Source organism: Callorhinus ursinus, unplaced genomic scaffold, assembly GCF_003265705.2.
Source record: "Callorhinus ursinus isolate GAN/ISIS: 27379988/994484 unplaced genomic scaffold, GSC_fseal_2.0 scaffold11, whole genome shotgun sequence".
NCBI lineage: Eukaryota > Metazoa > Chordata > Mammalia > Carnivora > Otariidae > Callorhinus > Callorhinus ursinus.
Genome location: NW_027397073.1, coordinates 46751697 through 46768770, shown reverse-complemented (window position 1 = coordinate 46768770; position 17074 = coordinate 46751697). Strand labels below are relative to the sequence as shown.

Here is a 17074-nt window from a genome sequence, read left to right as displayed (position 1 = left end):
GTAAAATGCTTACTACCTTTTGTGAGAATAAGACTTTGTTACCGTAGCACAAGCGGTGATACTTACCTCAGTAATTGTCCTTACTGCTTTAGAATTTATTCTTTATAACATTCTGATTTTAGGATAATAGGTCATGTTAAAGGAATGGACTAAAACTTTTGTAACTACTTTATCTGACTGCACATTAGAATCTAAACTATGTTTCCCTCCCTTGCACTAGTGTTTACCTGGGAAGAAAAATATGGCCTGGGAGAGAGTTGGGCATGTGGACCCCAATCCCAGCCCTTCCCCCAACTAGCTCGGAGACCTGGGAAGAGTTGTGTAAGCCTCATGGTTGCCATGAGTGTTGAGGTGCCTGCCCTCAATGGTCATGAGGTTTAAATGAAGTAGGAATGAGCATCAGGTGGGGTGCCTGGCACACAGAAGGCCCTCCACATGTGTGAGCCCCTTCCTTCTGCTTTTCCTCTCCTGCAGACATGGAAATATTTATTTGCTTACAGCTTTCTCCTCCCTGTCCCAAATTGTTACTATGAGTTTCTTTGCTGACTGCACTAAATTCTGTCCTGTTATATTAGCAATTCCCTAAATCTTTTACGTAGCCGTAGCCGTTGTTCTATGATGCTGAGGAAAATCAACACAGCAGTTGGGTTTGAAACAACCATGACACAATGTAATAAGGGGTTCATGTTGTTAGGGTTTCAGCCCAGTATGACAGGGTCACATCAGACAGGGTCACATCATATGGTACCTAGAAAGGGAATGAAGGAGCCAGGGAGCAGAGAAGTGATGAGGTAGTGATGGAATCAATGGGAAAATCGGAACTCCCAGGTTCGCTGCAGAGAGGGGAAGAAGAAATGGGGAGTGCTCAGGGGGCCTTTGCCATCTGTCAGGTTGAGACCCTATGATGCTTGCCACTTGCTTATATGCTGTGGACGTAATTGTTGTCTTGGATAATTTTAAATCTCTTCAAAGAAAAGTACAAACTAAAAGATTGGGAACTTCCCAGTAAAATAATGTTTTAAGCACTTCTTATGGTTTAGGGAAAAGAGCTGAAGTGTAATCCAATGGAAAATATATTATGTCATCCATCCCGCTGGAGCTCTGGGTAGTAGCCATAACAGGATGGAATGTATTTCGAAGAATTTGAATTAACACCTAGATTTGGTGGGCTTTTTTTTGTTCTTAAGATCCTGCTGCCTTTTTTCCCCCCACTTTTGCTGATATATAATTGACATATAATGCATTAGTTTAAGTTGTATGACATAATGATTTGATAAGTACATGTATTGCAAAGTGGTTATGATGGCCTTTCTTGGTGCACCATTTCAAGGTCTGGCAGAATGGAGGGTTAGACCTGAAGGAGGCTTGGAGATCATCGAAGCCTAACCTCCAAGGCTTAGGAAAGTTAACCCAAGAAAAAGTAGCACAATCCTAACTCAGGCTTCTTATTCATATTCAGTGCCACCTTCTCCCCTACTTTGCATTTAACTCCCATCTTCTAGGATGGACATGATTAGGCACAATTTTTACTGGAAGCCATGTCGACTTCATATCCTATCCCATAGAATTTGACACTGGATTTTCTAGAAGTGTGGATCCCTCTCATCCTTGTACTTCAATGGCAGATCCAAGATGACACAAGATACCAGAATTTATGATGGGGGGGATATTGTGACAGGAGAGAGCAATGGCCTTCACTCCTTGGCCCTTTTCTCTTCCTAGCTCTGTGGCCTTGGGCAAGTCACCTACCTCTCCATGCCTTAGCATTTCTCCTTGGTAAAATGAGGATACCATCTGCCACCTCGGGAAGCCCCTAGTAGAATTAGAGTTATACCAGGTGCCTGGCTCAGGGCTTGGCACATGGAGGGGCTCAGGCAAGGGAAGGTACATTTCTGAAACCAAGGATAGAATTCCTCGCATTTTTGCAGCTGCCAGAATGCCTGTCTCATGGTGTTTTGATCCAGGAAAGATAGGGTTCTTTCTCAGCTCTGCTGCCAACCTGCAGAGGGAAGGTGGGCAAGTACTTAATTTTTGACCGGCTTGTCTCCACTCCTCACAAGGGTTTGAGAATTAATAGTAATCATTAAGGAGCCATGTCAGTGCTTGAAGACTTTTTGAGGTAGTCGCTATATGCAGTCTAATGATACTGCTTCTTTTTCTGTGCCTGGGGCCGCTTTTGGAGAAGCACTGCTGGGCTTAGATTAATCTCACAACCCAAACTGGAGTGTAGGATACGAATTAGAGTGTTTTCATAGAAATCTTCATGTCCCTCTATACTGCTTTAAAAAAATTATTTGGGGGGGGGCAGAGGGTGAGGGAGAGAGGCTTAAGCACAGGCCAAGGCGGAGCTCCATCTCACAACCCTGAGATCACGACCTGGGCTGAAACCAAGGGTTGGACGCTCAACTGACTGCGCCCCCAGGTGCCCCCCGCTATACCGCTTCTCTGCTGCTTAATGGGTTATGAAATCAGAAGTGCCTTGTCTGACTCAAAATGTCACACTGGAAATATTTAAGTGACAAAAGATCATCTTTAGGTTTTCAGGTAGTATACATGCGACACTCAAAGATAATCAGCAGTTACCAGATTCCTGGCTTAAAGATGGGGTATAAATCACTACTTTAGGGTCACCTACTAAAAATATTTCTTTCATAGGTTGGTGCAGCATGATAGAGCTGAACTTCAAGGATGCATTTGATTCCTTTGAGAGGCTAAAAAACGAGTCCAGGTGGTCGCAGTGCTATTATGCCTATCTAACTGCGGGTGAGTAGCCCACTTCCGTGAGTTCTGTCTCCCACACACATTGGCTGGCAGGAGGACGTGGCGTTCTCCTTCCTCACTTTTCCCCAGAATGTTAATATTTTGTACTGCCGAGTGCTACAGTGTTCACTGACTCAGCGGAACCCTGCAGGCCTGCAGACCAGCTCCCTCCCTGGGCTGGTTTGGTCACCGGCTCTGTCCTGAAAATGCGTATTGTGACGGTTCCTGCTCATTCTGCCCTCAGCAGCCTCAGCCTCCCCTTACTTTTATCCTTTGCTTTCTACAGCATGGTTTGTAGTCTTTAAGAATTTATAAACAATCTTGAAGGAATTTAACATGTCTTTTAAATTGTGCTAGTATTTCTGTTTGGATTGTTAGTACCCTGGTTACAAAGTTGCATAGATTTTGAGTAGTCTGCTCCAAACCTGTTTTACCTATTAACCTTGTTTACAGTGTTTGCAGAGCATGAGGTGTTTGAACACTGCCCATCATTTAGCAGGAACATCTGTCCTTGCTGAGCTGAATGAGCGGGCATTGCCTTTTTGGTCCTCTCATCAGGAGATAAAGATGTGCTGCCACCTGGTGGACACAAGGGTTGTCTGTGCCCTGCGGGACCTAAAGCACTGTTGCAGAGGTGGGAACCCAAGAAACCCAGTGGCTGTAGGTTTTTTGCCTCTAAGGCTGACCTCTCCTTATCCAGCCATATAACATTACTTAAAGTTCAAGACTAATCCAAACATAATTTAAAATTTTAAGTATCTCCTTATTTCTCTATTTGGATTTAATGAAATTAACGAATTTCAGTTCATTAATAGAATTAATGAGTGGAATTAATGAAACATTTCTTGTCATTCCAGTCCCTTAACTGATCTATTTAAAATAAGAGAATTAACAGTGGCAAGAATGCATGTCCTGGATGTTCAAAAAGTGCAGTTCATTAGGACTGCGTATGAAACCGTTTACACCCACACTCTTTACTGCAGTCCCCGCAGGGCATCTGTTTTTGTATGGCTCTGTCGCGGATGTTCGAATGGGATTATTTTCTGTATACGGGTTAGGATACTGTGTCTCACACCTTAAGAGTTGTTGTGTGGAGCTCACAGCCTCTCAGATGACAGTGGCAGCTATCTGCGGAGTGGCCTCCGTGCACCCAGCATGCTGAGGAGTGGGTGAACTGAAAAGCGGAGGTCTTCACGACAACCCAGTCGTCGACTGTTAACGTGTTACGGACTCACACAGTCGGTTGTGGGCAGCGGTTTCTTTTTTAATCTTTGTGGAGCATAGAACACAAATAAATGTACAGCATGGCTGTGTACAGGAGCATTTATCCTCCAAATACTGGAAATGCCAGGATTATCACAGGCTGTAGGAGCTGGTAAAGCATAAGAGCCTTGTCTCTGCCTTCTCAAGGGGGTCCTGTGTGGATGGTAAGGTGTGTCAGGAGCTCCCGAGAAGGGGACGGATCACTTCTGTCCTGCAAGCTGCCATTGGAGTTGGCCCTGAAGGACAGGTGCTTGTCGACAGGCAGACCTAGAGAGGAAGCTCACTCAGGGACCAGAATCACTGCCACCAGAGGCTTCGTTTCTGGTACTGTTCAGTTGTAGTAAAATATACATAACGTAAAATCTACCATTTTACCCATGTTTAAGCATTCAGTTGAGTGGCATTACGTACAGGTACCTCGTTAGGCAGCCGTGACCGCCATCCATCTCTTGTTTAAATTCTGTGACTCTGTAAGAATGTTATGAGTGATCTGAGGAGAATCTCAGGCTTAGCTGCAACAGACATTACTCTTTTTCACTGGCTTACTCTGTGACCTTAGGCACGTGTTTAACTGTCTTGGAACTTTACACTCTAATCTATAGCCTGATAGGGTTGGTCTACAAAACAGTCATTGCATTTCCTTCTGGTTTTGAAATGCTGTGAGAGATGAGGTCTTTTTGGATGGATTCAGACCCCTACCTCTGGACCAGGGCTGCTCCCCTAACTGGGAATGTGGTTGTGTTTCCCTTGAACATTCAGCCTAATCCCTCATGCTTCCAGTACAAAATCTTCTGCCTCTCCCATCGCCTTGACATCGGCAGCCTTCTGTGAGTCTTGGTGCTTTCGCTGCTTTGGCCATGTCAGCCGCTGTCCATCCTCTGGCATGGGTATGTATCAGATTTACCAGTAGAAAGGGCCCAGGACTGTAGGGACAAAGTCCCTAATTTATTCTACACTTCTAAGAATAAAAGTTAGCTGAATTACTGTGGATTATATGACAACTTGTCATATCCTGAATTTTCCATGATTTTAGTTTGTTTTTAATGAATGAACATTTAAGGAGTTAGTTTGAATATAAACTAGATTGTAATGTGGAATGCCACTGAGACCACTAGGACTAAAGAGAAAATTAAAAAGTCAGTAAAACCATAACTAAGAGGCATCTAGTATTACATTTTCCATGTAAACCCCTTCATTATTACTTGTCACTCAGCTTTTATAAATTCCTTTGATTTAAACTGGAATTAATCTAGTTTGATGCCCACGTTCTCTGAATGCACCCTGGATCCTGATGGCAGATTGAGTTGAAGAATGAGTGAAAGGCACATCTACTGATACATTAAAAGTTAGAAGGCAAACGTTTTTTAGAGAGGTCTCATTTGTTGCTTTGCTGGAGGGGGTTGTTCGTGTCAAACACGAACCGTGCGTTTTTGACTATCTCCAAAGTATATATTTTTATTTGAATTTGTTGGCACAAACTTAGCTGATCATTCTAACCACCTGCAGGCAGAGAGGTTTCGGAAACAAGCTCCAACCAAAGCACTGTGTGTGCTGGCCTCCATCGAGGTGTTGTACCTGTGGAAAGCCCTTCCCAACTGTTCCTTCCCCAACCTGCAGAGGATGAGTCAAGGTAAACACAAAACCATTCACCTGGTTTCTTCAGTTTCTCATTAGTGTTCTCTGATTCAGAGAATGCACAGTCCATTGCTCAGGTGGTAGGTGTAGGCAGCGCAGGAATGTACGGACGTGTTTGCATTGTTAGCTGCACGTGGTGAGGCACGCGGACTCTGAGCGTCGTTGGTTCTATAGCCCTGGGGGTGGCTGAAGGCATACATTTTTCCCCCCAACAAAAGCCCTTTGTTTCATATAGGTTTGATTCACATGTATTAAAATGCACAGATATTAAGTGTGTGGTTCATTGAGTTTTGGCAAATATATACATGCTGGCATCCACCACCACAGTGAAGATCTGGAACATTTCCACCACCCTTATAATTTCATTTCCCCTGTGCACCTTCTTGGCCAGCCCCCACCCCCCGAAGGCAACCACTGTTCTGATTTCTCTCTCCACAGATGAATTTTGCCTGTCCTTGAACTTCATATAAGTTCAGACAGCGTGTACTTTTTATTGCTTGGCTTCCTTTGTCCGGCATAGGCTCTGAGGGAGTGATCTGTGTTGTAGCCTGTATCTGTGGTCCGTGCCTTTTACTCGCTGAGTGGCACTCCATCGTGTGGCTACATCTGTACCACAGTGTGTTTATCCTTTCTCCTATTAATGGATATTTGATTTGTTTCTGGTTTTTGATCTATCCTGAGTAAAGCTGCTACACATCTAAGTATACAACATAAGTGTACTTGTCTTTTCTGCAGACGTCCCATGCTCCTTTCTCTGGAGTAAATACCTAGGAATATAACTAGAAGCCTAGATTTTTTGACTCATGTATTAAGAAAAAAAGAAAGAAAGAAAAAACAAAGGACTGGGGTGCCTGGGTGGCTCGAGTTGGTTAAGCATCTACCTTCAGCTCAGGTCATGATCTCTAGGTCCTGGGATTGAGCCTCACGTCAGGTTCCCTGCTCACTGGGGAGTCTGTGTTCCTCTCCCTCTGTCCCTTGACCCGCTCATGCTATTTCTCTCTCTCAAATAAAATCTCAAAAAAAAAGAAAACCATAGGACCATAGGTTATGCTAATGTAGTCTTCATAAAGTCATTTTTATTATAGCTGTAGGAAAAGTTCACAGGAAGAGTAAACTAAATCTTCAAGTGAAAAGCTTTATTGGTTATTAAAGAAATATTAGAGCATTTTTTAAAGGCTTAGTGGCAGACATTTGATGCTGTCTAACCTAGCAAATTGTTTAGTTTGCTCTATACTGCTTTCTACATACATAGGAAAGGCAGACAATATTGTCATAGTCATTTTATAAATGAGACTAAAGCTCAGAAGAGTTAGGTGACGTGCCCAGCTCCCATCGAAACAGGTGTTCCTGCTCCTGGTCTGAGGAGAGCACATTGAGTAGCAGAGCTTTATGCTCTCCTACAGCTTCATCTTCTAGGAGCATGACGAGATTTAGGTCATGTAGCTAGAAGTACGATTGCACCATGAGACTGTTATGTCCAAAATAAAAACACATACATCCAGAAAGATGGTTTTATAGAAAAGAAATGTATTCTTATTCACATACATGCTGCCCTTTTTCAAAAGAGGTTTAATATTGATATTTGGACTTACTCAAAACTAGTCTGTTAGTCACTGAAGGAAATTTGTCAGATTTCTCTACAATCACACTTTTTGATCAAATATAGAATTATCCATTGTATCACATACTTTTATGATCAGACTTCCTTGCAGGCACCTTTTGCTTATTTAAAAAAAAAAAAAAGTCCGCCCTCAAAAGTAAAAAACTTTTGTCAATGTTGATATTCTAGAGATCAAAGCAATACAACTCCAAAAGAAGTTGTGTGCAGAGGCACTGTAATTAGAGTGTGTAACCCTCCTAAGGGGGATTGCTTGAAAGAAAACAAAATTTTCTTGGATGCACAAGTTCTGCTATGTCCATTTCAAAAGGATATGCATAATTTTAAACCCATCCCTAGTTGTTGATGTAAGTCTAGAATATCTACCAATGTCTAATTCAAAGTAACAATACAGAATTTTAAGTGTTCTTTGTAATGCGCAAATGCAAGGTCCTATAGAGATAATTCAGACACAAATGCAAATATAAAATAGGCTATAATCGGCAGGCACAAGAACGATTATCACTTAATGTGACAAAATAGTCTCAGAACCCCTTTCCAGGTATCAAAATAAATAGCAAAGATGTGGTCATGGGGAAAGGGAGGCTCTTGAGTAAATATGGTATAATTCTTTAATATCTTTGTTAAATATTAGTGCATTTTTGAGATCAATTAGTTTCTGTCATTCCCCAGTGTTAAGCAGTCATGATCCCAGTCTGCTCTGCTGTGTAGAGTACAGAGATCTTTATAGAGAAATAGTGTAGTTCCAGAAAAAATGGGTAGTGGGTGATTACTTAAATGCCCACCCAGCTTTGTGCATTCTCCTTCTCCGAGTCCTCATCTGCAGCTCCCTTCATCGACACGTGTGGTTGGATTTTTCCATCCTTGTGGTTTCACTCATAGCCCTTCCCCTGACCCACCCTCCCCTATGCACTCCATTCTTCCTCTGCATTGTAAGGATGTTTCTGTATATCCTCAGCACAGCACCCAGAGTGATCCTATTAAAGTCACATGTCATTTTGCGGCTCAGAACCCTCTGTGGTTTCATCTTACTTAAAGTAAATGTCCAAGTCTATTCAGTGGCCTGCAGTGTTCTGTGATCTGTCCACCAGCCACCCCATTTTCCCCATCCCACTGCCTCTCACTGCCCTCCCCCCTCGCTCACCAGGCTCTAGCCACACTCCTTACTGTTCTTGAACACACCAGGCACATGCTGACCACAGTGCCTTGGCACTTTCTCTTCTTTCCACCTGCAGATGTTCTTCTCAATATCCACATGGCTCCTTGACTCATTTCCTTCAGGTCTTTACTCAATATCACCTTTACATTGAGGCTTAAATTGTACCTTTCTGACATACGTGCATACTTCCATCCCCCTTCCTGACTTTATTTTTTTACCTTAGCACCAACACTTTTTTAACATATGTGTTTTACCAGTTTGTCCTTTGTATCATCTAGCTTTTCCACAAAATGTTAGTTTTTTAAGGGCAGAAATTTTTTTCTATTTTGTCACTGCTGTATTCCAAGCACCTAGAACTGTCTAGCACATAGTAGATTTTCAGTAAATATTGAATGAATGAGCGCATAAACTGTGGTCCCCTTTCCTTGATACTCTTGCTGTAAAATCTTTTTTTAAAGATTTATTTATTTTAGAGGGGGTTGGGGCAGAGGGAGAAGAGAATCTTAAGTGGATTCTGTGCTGAGCGCAGAGCCTGACACGGGGCTCCATCCCACGAGCCTGAGATCGTGACCTGAGCTGAAACCAAGAGTCGGATGCTTAACCAACTGCACCATCCAGGTGCCCCCTGAGGTCTTTTTATAAGGAGGTATTCCCAGCCTAGCTTTTTGAGACAACTCCTGCTTCTATAGGTTCACAGTTACCTCTTTGCTACAGTGCCAAACTCTTTCAATTACTTGTTCTGGAACTTTGAACATTTTATGTGTATATAAATGTATATGCATATATACACACACATACAAATGATTGTGCATATATATGTGTCTGTAAAATCTTACCAAATCTCAATATCTTTGTTGGTCCACAGAAACAATTACTTCCTTTCCTCTCCTATTAGCTCCACTGTGTTTCCAATTTCCACCTTTCTCATGTCCTTGGAAAACTTCGGTAACATCCTCCTATATGTGTACGCATCCTACACAGGAGGTGGTGAGCTTCTTGAAGTGGAGGGATTACGTCTGATCCCCCCTCGGTGACCAGTGCAGTGCATCAGTACAAACATTTGGAGGTGCCCACTGTATGGCTTATGACATTAATATGGAGTTTTTAAAAGAATTTTTTAGAGTAGTTTTAGGTTCAGAGCAAAACTGAGCAGAAAATACAGAGTTTTCACCTGCCATGCCCCTCACTACCCCGTCCACACAGCCTCCCCCGTCAGCATCCCCCACCTGATCGATACATCGGTTATAGCCAGTGAGCAACACTGACACATCATTAGGTTTAGTTTTCTGTTAGGGGCCACTCTTTGTTTTGTACATTCTATGTGATTTGACACATGTGTAATGACATGTATCCACTCTTATAGGTAGCATCATACCAAATAGTTTCACTTAAAAATCTTCTGTCCTCCATCTGTTCCTCACCCCTCTGGACATCTGATGACCACTGATCTTTTGTAGTGCTTCCATAGTTTTGCCTTTTCCAGAATGTCATATAGTTGGAATAAGACAGTATGCAGCCTTTTTAGATTGGTTTCTTGTTCTTAGTAACAATAGGATGCAATCTCTAGTCTTTTTGTTGCTATGATGTTTGATATCTTTGCCTTTCTTTGAATAAGGATATTCACTACCGGTTGAGGAAAAGGAACCTTCTGAGTATCAGGGGGCAGGATCATGAACTGTGAATAAGTCACTAAATAATGAAATACTTAACTCTTGATGATATTTAAGAAATTAAGGGAATGTATATTCTTCCTGCTGTTTTCACTTCTCTTTAAGCTTGCCACGCAGTGGATGATTCATCTGTCGTTGGATTAAAGTATTTGCTTCTTGGTGCCATACACAAATGTCTAGGAAACTCAGAAGATGCTGTTCAGGTAAACTGTTTAATGCTGCTGTTGTGGCTAACAAACTGAAAACCTATATGTATGCTTAGTAATAAGAAAAATGAGAAATGCATTCAACAAAACTGAACCTCCCACGACAGTGTGAGTTTGATCCACCATACTGATTCAGGTCATCTAAGATGCCAGAAGTTGATGATGGTTAATACTAGTTTTTAATGTAACTTCAGATTCTTAGAATATTTCTTTACATACAGGCTTCTTTTCTGACACTAGCTACTTATCAAAGATGACAGTCTCAGAGAAGGAAATGAGGATGCAGATAGTTTTAAAGGAACAGAATGAAGCTTCATCGTTAAGAGAAATACAAAAATGATCAGGTGTGTCCGTGTGTTCACCTTTCTTGTCTCTGCAGCGGCAGATTACTGATGCAGCACTGGAGGTGAGGTCTAGAAAGGTGTTAGCTTAGGCTCTTCGGGGTACATCTTATATGGAAAAGAACCTTTCATTATTTTCAAATATAGTTGGGATTTTTCTGAGGTGTTTGTGTGGTTGGATGTTTTGAAGTATACCTTAGTGTTATTTTGATTACTCTTTGAAAGAGTTTATGTACAGTAGTAGAGGCCTTTGACTTTTAAATCCTAGGGTGTTAAGGTACTTGTATTACAATTTCAAATTTCTCAGTGTGGAGTCATAATAGTTATTATACAGTTCTAAATAGCCTGTTTTAGATCATATGCTTAGATATCAGCAAGACGCATGTCAAGGGATGGTTTGTGGGCTTTCTGTTTTAAATACTAAAATGATATGTTCAGACTTGGAGATGCAGATAAAGATGTTTTTGGCAATACGATCAGTAGAGGCTAGGGTGTCAACTGGAAAAATAAGTAGCACGAGTTGGGCTGACTGATGGGAGCATAACCTGGAGGGGAGCGTGTGGGGAACTTCTGAGATATGGATGAGGATGGACAGGAAGAAATAAAGATTCAAAGGGAAAAAAAGAGAAAATCTGATCTAGAATACAGAAATAAGTCCCCCCTTTCTGCCCCTGAAGAGGTTAGGCACCTTATGTAGGGAAATGACTTAATTCTGATAACATTTGTATTACTTTCAGTTCTTCCAGCGAGCTGTTAAAGATGAGTTGTGTCGTCAGAATAACTTATACGTTCAGCCATATGCCTGCTATGAACTTGGCTGCCTTCTGTTAGATAAACCAGAGGTAAGATCTTATATAGTTCCTTAAATGATGTTCCTTGGCAAAAAAAAGTGCAAGTGAGCAGGCACAAAGCATCTGTCCTTCACTTCAAGTCAATTGATTGAACATAGTGGGGTTTGTTTGTTTGTTTTGTTTTTCTTGATTTCCTGTAGGATGAGTCCAGGAAGCTGCTAATCCTATCTTACTGTGTTGAAGGAAGTAACTTCTTCTCTGGAATTACAAGTATAAGTGTAACTTTTTGGACCAAAACTCATTTGAGTGGGAGATCACTGCCTTTTTAAGGATGGTATGACATGGTGTAGTGTGGCTTATTCAGAATTGCATTATGGTTCCATTTCTCTGTTTAACTCAGTATAGGATACTGGTTAACTGCATACCTTCCTCCTAATATAAAACAGGATAAAAAAATACCCGCTGTGCCAAGTTAGTAGAGATTATGATGAGAATAAATGAGGATGATGTGATGATTGCTTCAAAAATTTTAGAATATCTTATAAATTTGATCGTTACTATTGTGTATTTAAGTACACTGGGACAGTGTTTAAAAAAATACTGGATTTGCTTGATACTTTCTTTCAGAAGCTCAGTTATAAAATATTAGCTTTATAAAAGTCTCATTTTTAGTAAGTTCACTTCCACTTTCAAATATGTGGACTTTCTAGAAGTTGAGCTAAATCAACATAAATAGGATTCTAGCCTAACCCTTAAACAGGTAGCCTATCTCACCAAAGATAGGCTTTTAATTGGTAAGTCTTTTCATTTGAAATTCTAATTTTACCAAAATAGAAAAGGCAAGTTTTGTGAATTTTGGTAGAAGATCCTAACACTGTATTCTTTAAGAACATTTTTACTCTTAATGCAGCCTTAAAATATATACTTAATATATAACAAGCCTGGTCTGTTTCTTGAAAGATGAAGTTGATATCCTCAACCAGTAATGCCTTCAAAAGGAGATCTAACTTACTGACATCAAGTAAACTTCTTAATTGTCATCAATTTTAGGTTGTTCAGTAAGATCGTAAGCTATAGTAACTCTTCTCAGTTGTTCTCTCTTACAGAATTGTGAGGATTGTGCACAATTATTTATCAGTACCTTGATGCAAACTTGTAAGCATCATTAAAGAAAAATGGAGTCACCAAACTTGAATGAGCAGCTGACTCGCCTCTGTGTCTACTGAGAATTGTTTTCATTTACCTATCCTCTTATAATAAGCATTTTCTGCTTGAGTATGTATAAATGTAGATATTAAGAGATAATATGTTTTTCTTACATTCATAGACTGTAGCAAGAGGCAGAACTCTACTTCTTCAAGCAAAGGTAAAAATACTGTACCTACCACCTCTTTCCAGGGTGCTTGTTACCTAACTGTTGTGTCCTCTTGAGTCTGAATTCAAGAAGTTTTGTGAGATGATTGTTCTGATGGATATTTCTGGAAGGGAAAAGTAATAACTAATTGATTCAGTGATCACTTGATTTTTTTCTTTTAAGATTTATTTATTCTGGAGAGAGAGAGTGCATCAGAGAGAGCGGGAGGGAGGGGCAGAGGGAGAAGAGGGAGAGAGAATTTTGAGCAGACTCCCTGCTGAGTGTGGAGCTCGACACAGGGCTTGATCTCACAACCCTGAGATCATACCTGAGCCAAAACTAAGAGTCAGACGCCCAACCGACTGAGCCACCCAGGTGCCCCATGATTGCTTGATTTTTAAAGTGAAATTTACCAATATCCTAAGAAACTCATGAAATTGCCTATCCCACTTTATAAACACACTTCTTGTTTGGGAAAATAATCTTCGATTCATAACTACAATCTTGAGTGAAGAATTTCTAACAGCAACTTAGATTGAGCACAATTTAAGACTACCGTTTCAGGAATAACATGAAGAAAATTTTCCAAAGACGGCAATAATGACATTCCCCTGGACGTTTAACATGAACCCAAAGTTTGAGGTTTAAGGGAATAAGAAAATCGAGTGGATGGGAAGTTGTTGGTAGGAGTGTTAGGGATTTTATTTTGGGAAGCACAAAGCCATGTGGTTTATCCTGCAGTATTTCAGAAAGCTTAGCTAAGAGAGTCCATAACCCTCTTTCTTTGGTCTTGCAGGAGGATTTCTCTGGCTACGACTTTGAAAACAGATTGCATGTCCGCATCCATGCTGCTCTGGCCTCTCTGAGGGAACTGGTTCCTCAGTGACGACACGGGGTTTCTGCTCTGTCCCTCCCCACCAGGTTCTGCACTTTAAAATAAAAGCAGAGGACACAGCTCTTCCGAAGATCGGCTTTTCTTCTGAAAACCACCTGTGCCAGGGACACATTTTCCGACTTAGGCTGACATATTCAAGATCTCCTCTTTTAAACATATAGCTGAGAAGTAATGATGATGATCCTAGTAATTATAACTAACCACCTGGGGAGAGGGCTAAGTGACCTTGTTCAAACATTTTAGTTTTGTGATTTATTATTTTTAAAATAAAATCAAACTAAATATTCAACCTGTGATCCTCTAGGAACGCCTACCTTAAGCACACATCTGACTGGGTAACGCTAGGAGGTACCTGTAAAATTATCAACAGTATTATGACATAGCGTTTCTATTGTGTTTTGAAAGAAAAAAGTGCTTTCTAGTGTTTTCCTTTATCCTCTAACTTGTGAATAGCATAGCACAGCACAGATATTCTTATCCCCATTGTCTAGACAATGAAACTCAGGCACAAAAAGGCTAATTGACTTGTCCCAATTGATTATTCCTGTTAGCAGTGGAGCAATGACTAGAACGCAGATCTCCTGATCCCAGATAGAATATTCTTGTTAAAAAAATGTTAATAACCCAGAATTTTGTTTTCCTTATTAAAACACAAATGCTCTTCAGCTGAAGTTGTGTCATCAAAAAATGCTTATCTTCAGATTGTCTGCAGAATGTTTTACAGTAATGCACACTTTATTTCCTTTGAAAGCCAATGAAGTAGGAGCAAATAGATAGTTTTACAACCAAAAATAGAACTATTTTCCTAGTTTATTAGAAGGTCTAGTCTATAGGCTAGATAAATAATACCTACATTTTAGGAGTTTCCTTTTCTTTGTGATAAATTGTCTAATTACCAGCTTTTGGAAGTCTTTTAACAAATTACTTGAAAAGGTTATTCTTGAATGAACATAGGTTTTTTTTTGCCTCAGAATATTTGCTCGTGAAGGCTTTGCTGGGCTATCTGTTGCCAGGGTTTAATCATTTTCTCCTTAGCTCAGGTTATTCTATAAAAGGAATTCAAAGTTAATTTTTAATCCTTCATTGCTAATTTTTATTGTCATTTAATTTACCTCTTTGTCCAGTACTGCACACCTGTGGTTTGGAAGAGTCTAAATACCTCAGCCACTTAAGAATTTCTGCCATAATTGTGTGACTAACTTGGCTCAGGCTTAAGGTTAGACTTTTTAAAATTTATATTGAGTTAAAGAGTATCATCTTGGGGTGTCATGTACATATCCTTTTAGCTGAAGCATGATCTCATGTGATGTTAATACTTTAATATTTCTTTTCAAAATAAAACAGAGGAGCAGCTAGAATGTTGACAGCTTTAACCTACTTAATCTGGTTTTGAGGGAATGATCATTTCTTTGAAAGAAATAATTATTCCTCACTGACTTTGACTAAACTATATTCAAGATTCCTCACTTCCCAAGTGTTTATTCACGTTGACTTTCTTTCTGGTGTGAATCCTGCATAGATTTTTGACACTAGCCAGAGAGAAAAGATTGCTATCTTACATTCAGTGAATGAGTAGATCCAGAAGCCAAGTAGATGCTTTCTGAAGAGAAAAATTGGTGTTTAAAAATATTGGATACCTAATTTCATCAAGGCTTGAGGGAAGAACATTATGAATCTGTAAAATATGGCTCTTGCCATTTTGTCCTCTTTGGGTATAGCATATATGAGGCAAACTTCCCAGTTATGATTGTGGAGCATTCTGAATCACGAAGTTCTTGCTTTAGTTCATACTTACTTGAATTTTCAGTTCAAATATTGTTTGAACTATTATTCAGTATTCAGAGATTACATAAAGCCCTGTACTTTAAAATGAAAAGTTGTTCCTATACTAACTGCTTTAAAAATTTATTTGTATCTCTCCAGAGAGATTTCAGGGTTTCAAATAATTTTGTGTCCAGTTCACTTACCTGCATAGACAACTATACAATACCACTTTAATAGAGAGTAGGTTTGATTATAAACTGTCTCCTATGTTTGGTGCAGGATAGCCCCTGGTTCATCCTGTGGTTTATGTGTGTTAACAGGGTGGTAGAGTATGGAGATGGGGTAGATGATGATTCTAAAGTCTCTAAAATAACAAAACCACAGTACAGGTATATGGTACCATTAGATTGACTGAAATCTGAGTACATTTTTGAGTGGAGTAATTCGTGACATTTTTCTGGCCTGCATGCCATGACTTATCCAATCTGTGAACTGTGATCTGCCTGGAAACTTAGCTTGGTGTAAATTGCTCTTTACCCCTCGCGGATGAAGAAAATAATCATATAACCAGAACAAGTTGGCATCTATGTGTGCTTTGTTGGCATCACGTACTCCTTCCCCATTCCTATTTTGGAGGCTCTCAAATGGATCTTCTAATTTATGAGTGTCAAATGTATTTTTGTATTAGATTTTGCCTATGATGAAAGAAATCTCTAATGTATATTTATGTACTCTGAACATATTTATGATTTGACACACTTTGGAGGCATGGTCTAATGTAATATATGTAACACTGTGGTTAAAATATTTAAGATTTTTTTTATTAGGTTAGGTGTCTTTTTGATTTTAACACATGATAGCTAAGTATTTGACCAAGTGAAGAAGGATTTCAGATGTTACAGAAAAGTAGGAATTTATTGTTGCATACTGAACAAGTCATTTATAGAATTTCCACTTTTTTACTTTTGCCATCTAAAAGGACAGCGCATAGCTGATTTCTAAAATACACACGTGTGTATTTCTTTGCTGTATAACTTTCCTAGTCAGTTGCTTCCTTAAGCAAATTGTAGTGGTAAGTATACAAATATGGCTCTGCACCCATGAAGATACACATTCATAGTCATGATGTACTGTTTGGTATAATTTTTTAGAATCCTGTTGGTGGTATATTTTGTAGAAAAAAAAATGGTTAAGCTCAAATCATCCTAAGAAGACACATAGTAGAGGGAGGAGACTTAGAAGCTAGGAAGAGGAAATCCAGAAAGAGAAAAAGACAGCGGGGGGTGGGGGGAGCAGGAGGATGGAAAGTCCGTCCATAGAAGATGTGCCCCTTCTTCTATAAAGTGTAAATCACTCAGTGCATTGTACTTGGCTTTCTTGTGAAAACTAGTAAGGGGGCTGAGTTGTAGCTTCTAGTTGCCTGGGAGTATTATGACCTGAGTGAGCTCTAGGTTACACTTTCTCCAATCACAGGCCAGTGGTTCACAAATTCTAGTTTTACGAATCAGCCCTCTTTTGAGAATCTGATTCAGGAGGTACTAGATAGGGCTTAGGAAGGCATTTTTAACAAGCTCCTAAAAATGATGCTAATTCAGGTGGTCTAAATTAGAGAAACGCT

At 40.0% G+C, this 17074-nt stretch overlaps 1 protein-coding gene across 1 annotated transcript in view; it reads left to right on the top strand.

Moving 5' to 3' along the window:
- TTC39C (tetratricopeptide repeat domain 39C) overlaps window positions 1-15568 on the top strand; it is a 108540-nt gene extending 92972 nt beyond the window's left edge. Inside the window, exons 8-14 of the mRNA XM_073897992.1 lie at window positions 2656-2763; window positions 3260-3420; window positions 5470-5653; window positions 10211-10308; window positions 11390-11494; window positions 12771-12809; window positions 13594-15568. Of these exons, the coding sequence (XP_073754093.1) occupies window positions 2656-2763; window positions 3260-3420; window positions 5470-5653; window positions 10211-10308; window positions 11390-11494; window positions 12771-12809; window positions 13594-13683 (785 nt within the window). The 3' untranslated portion in view covers window positions 13684-15568. The remainder of the gene's footprint in view (window positions 1-2655; window positions 2764-3259; window positions 3421-5469; window positions 5654-10210; window positions 10309-11389; window positions 11495-12770; window positions 12810-13593) is intronic.
- The last annotated feature ends 1506 nt before the right edge of the window (window positions 15569-17074 follow it).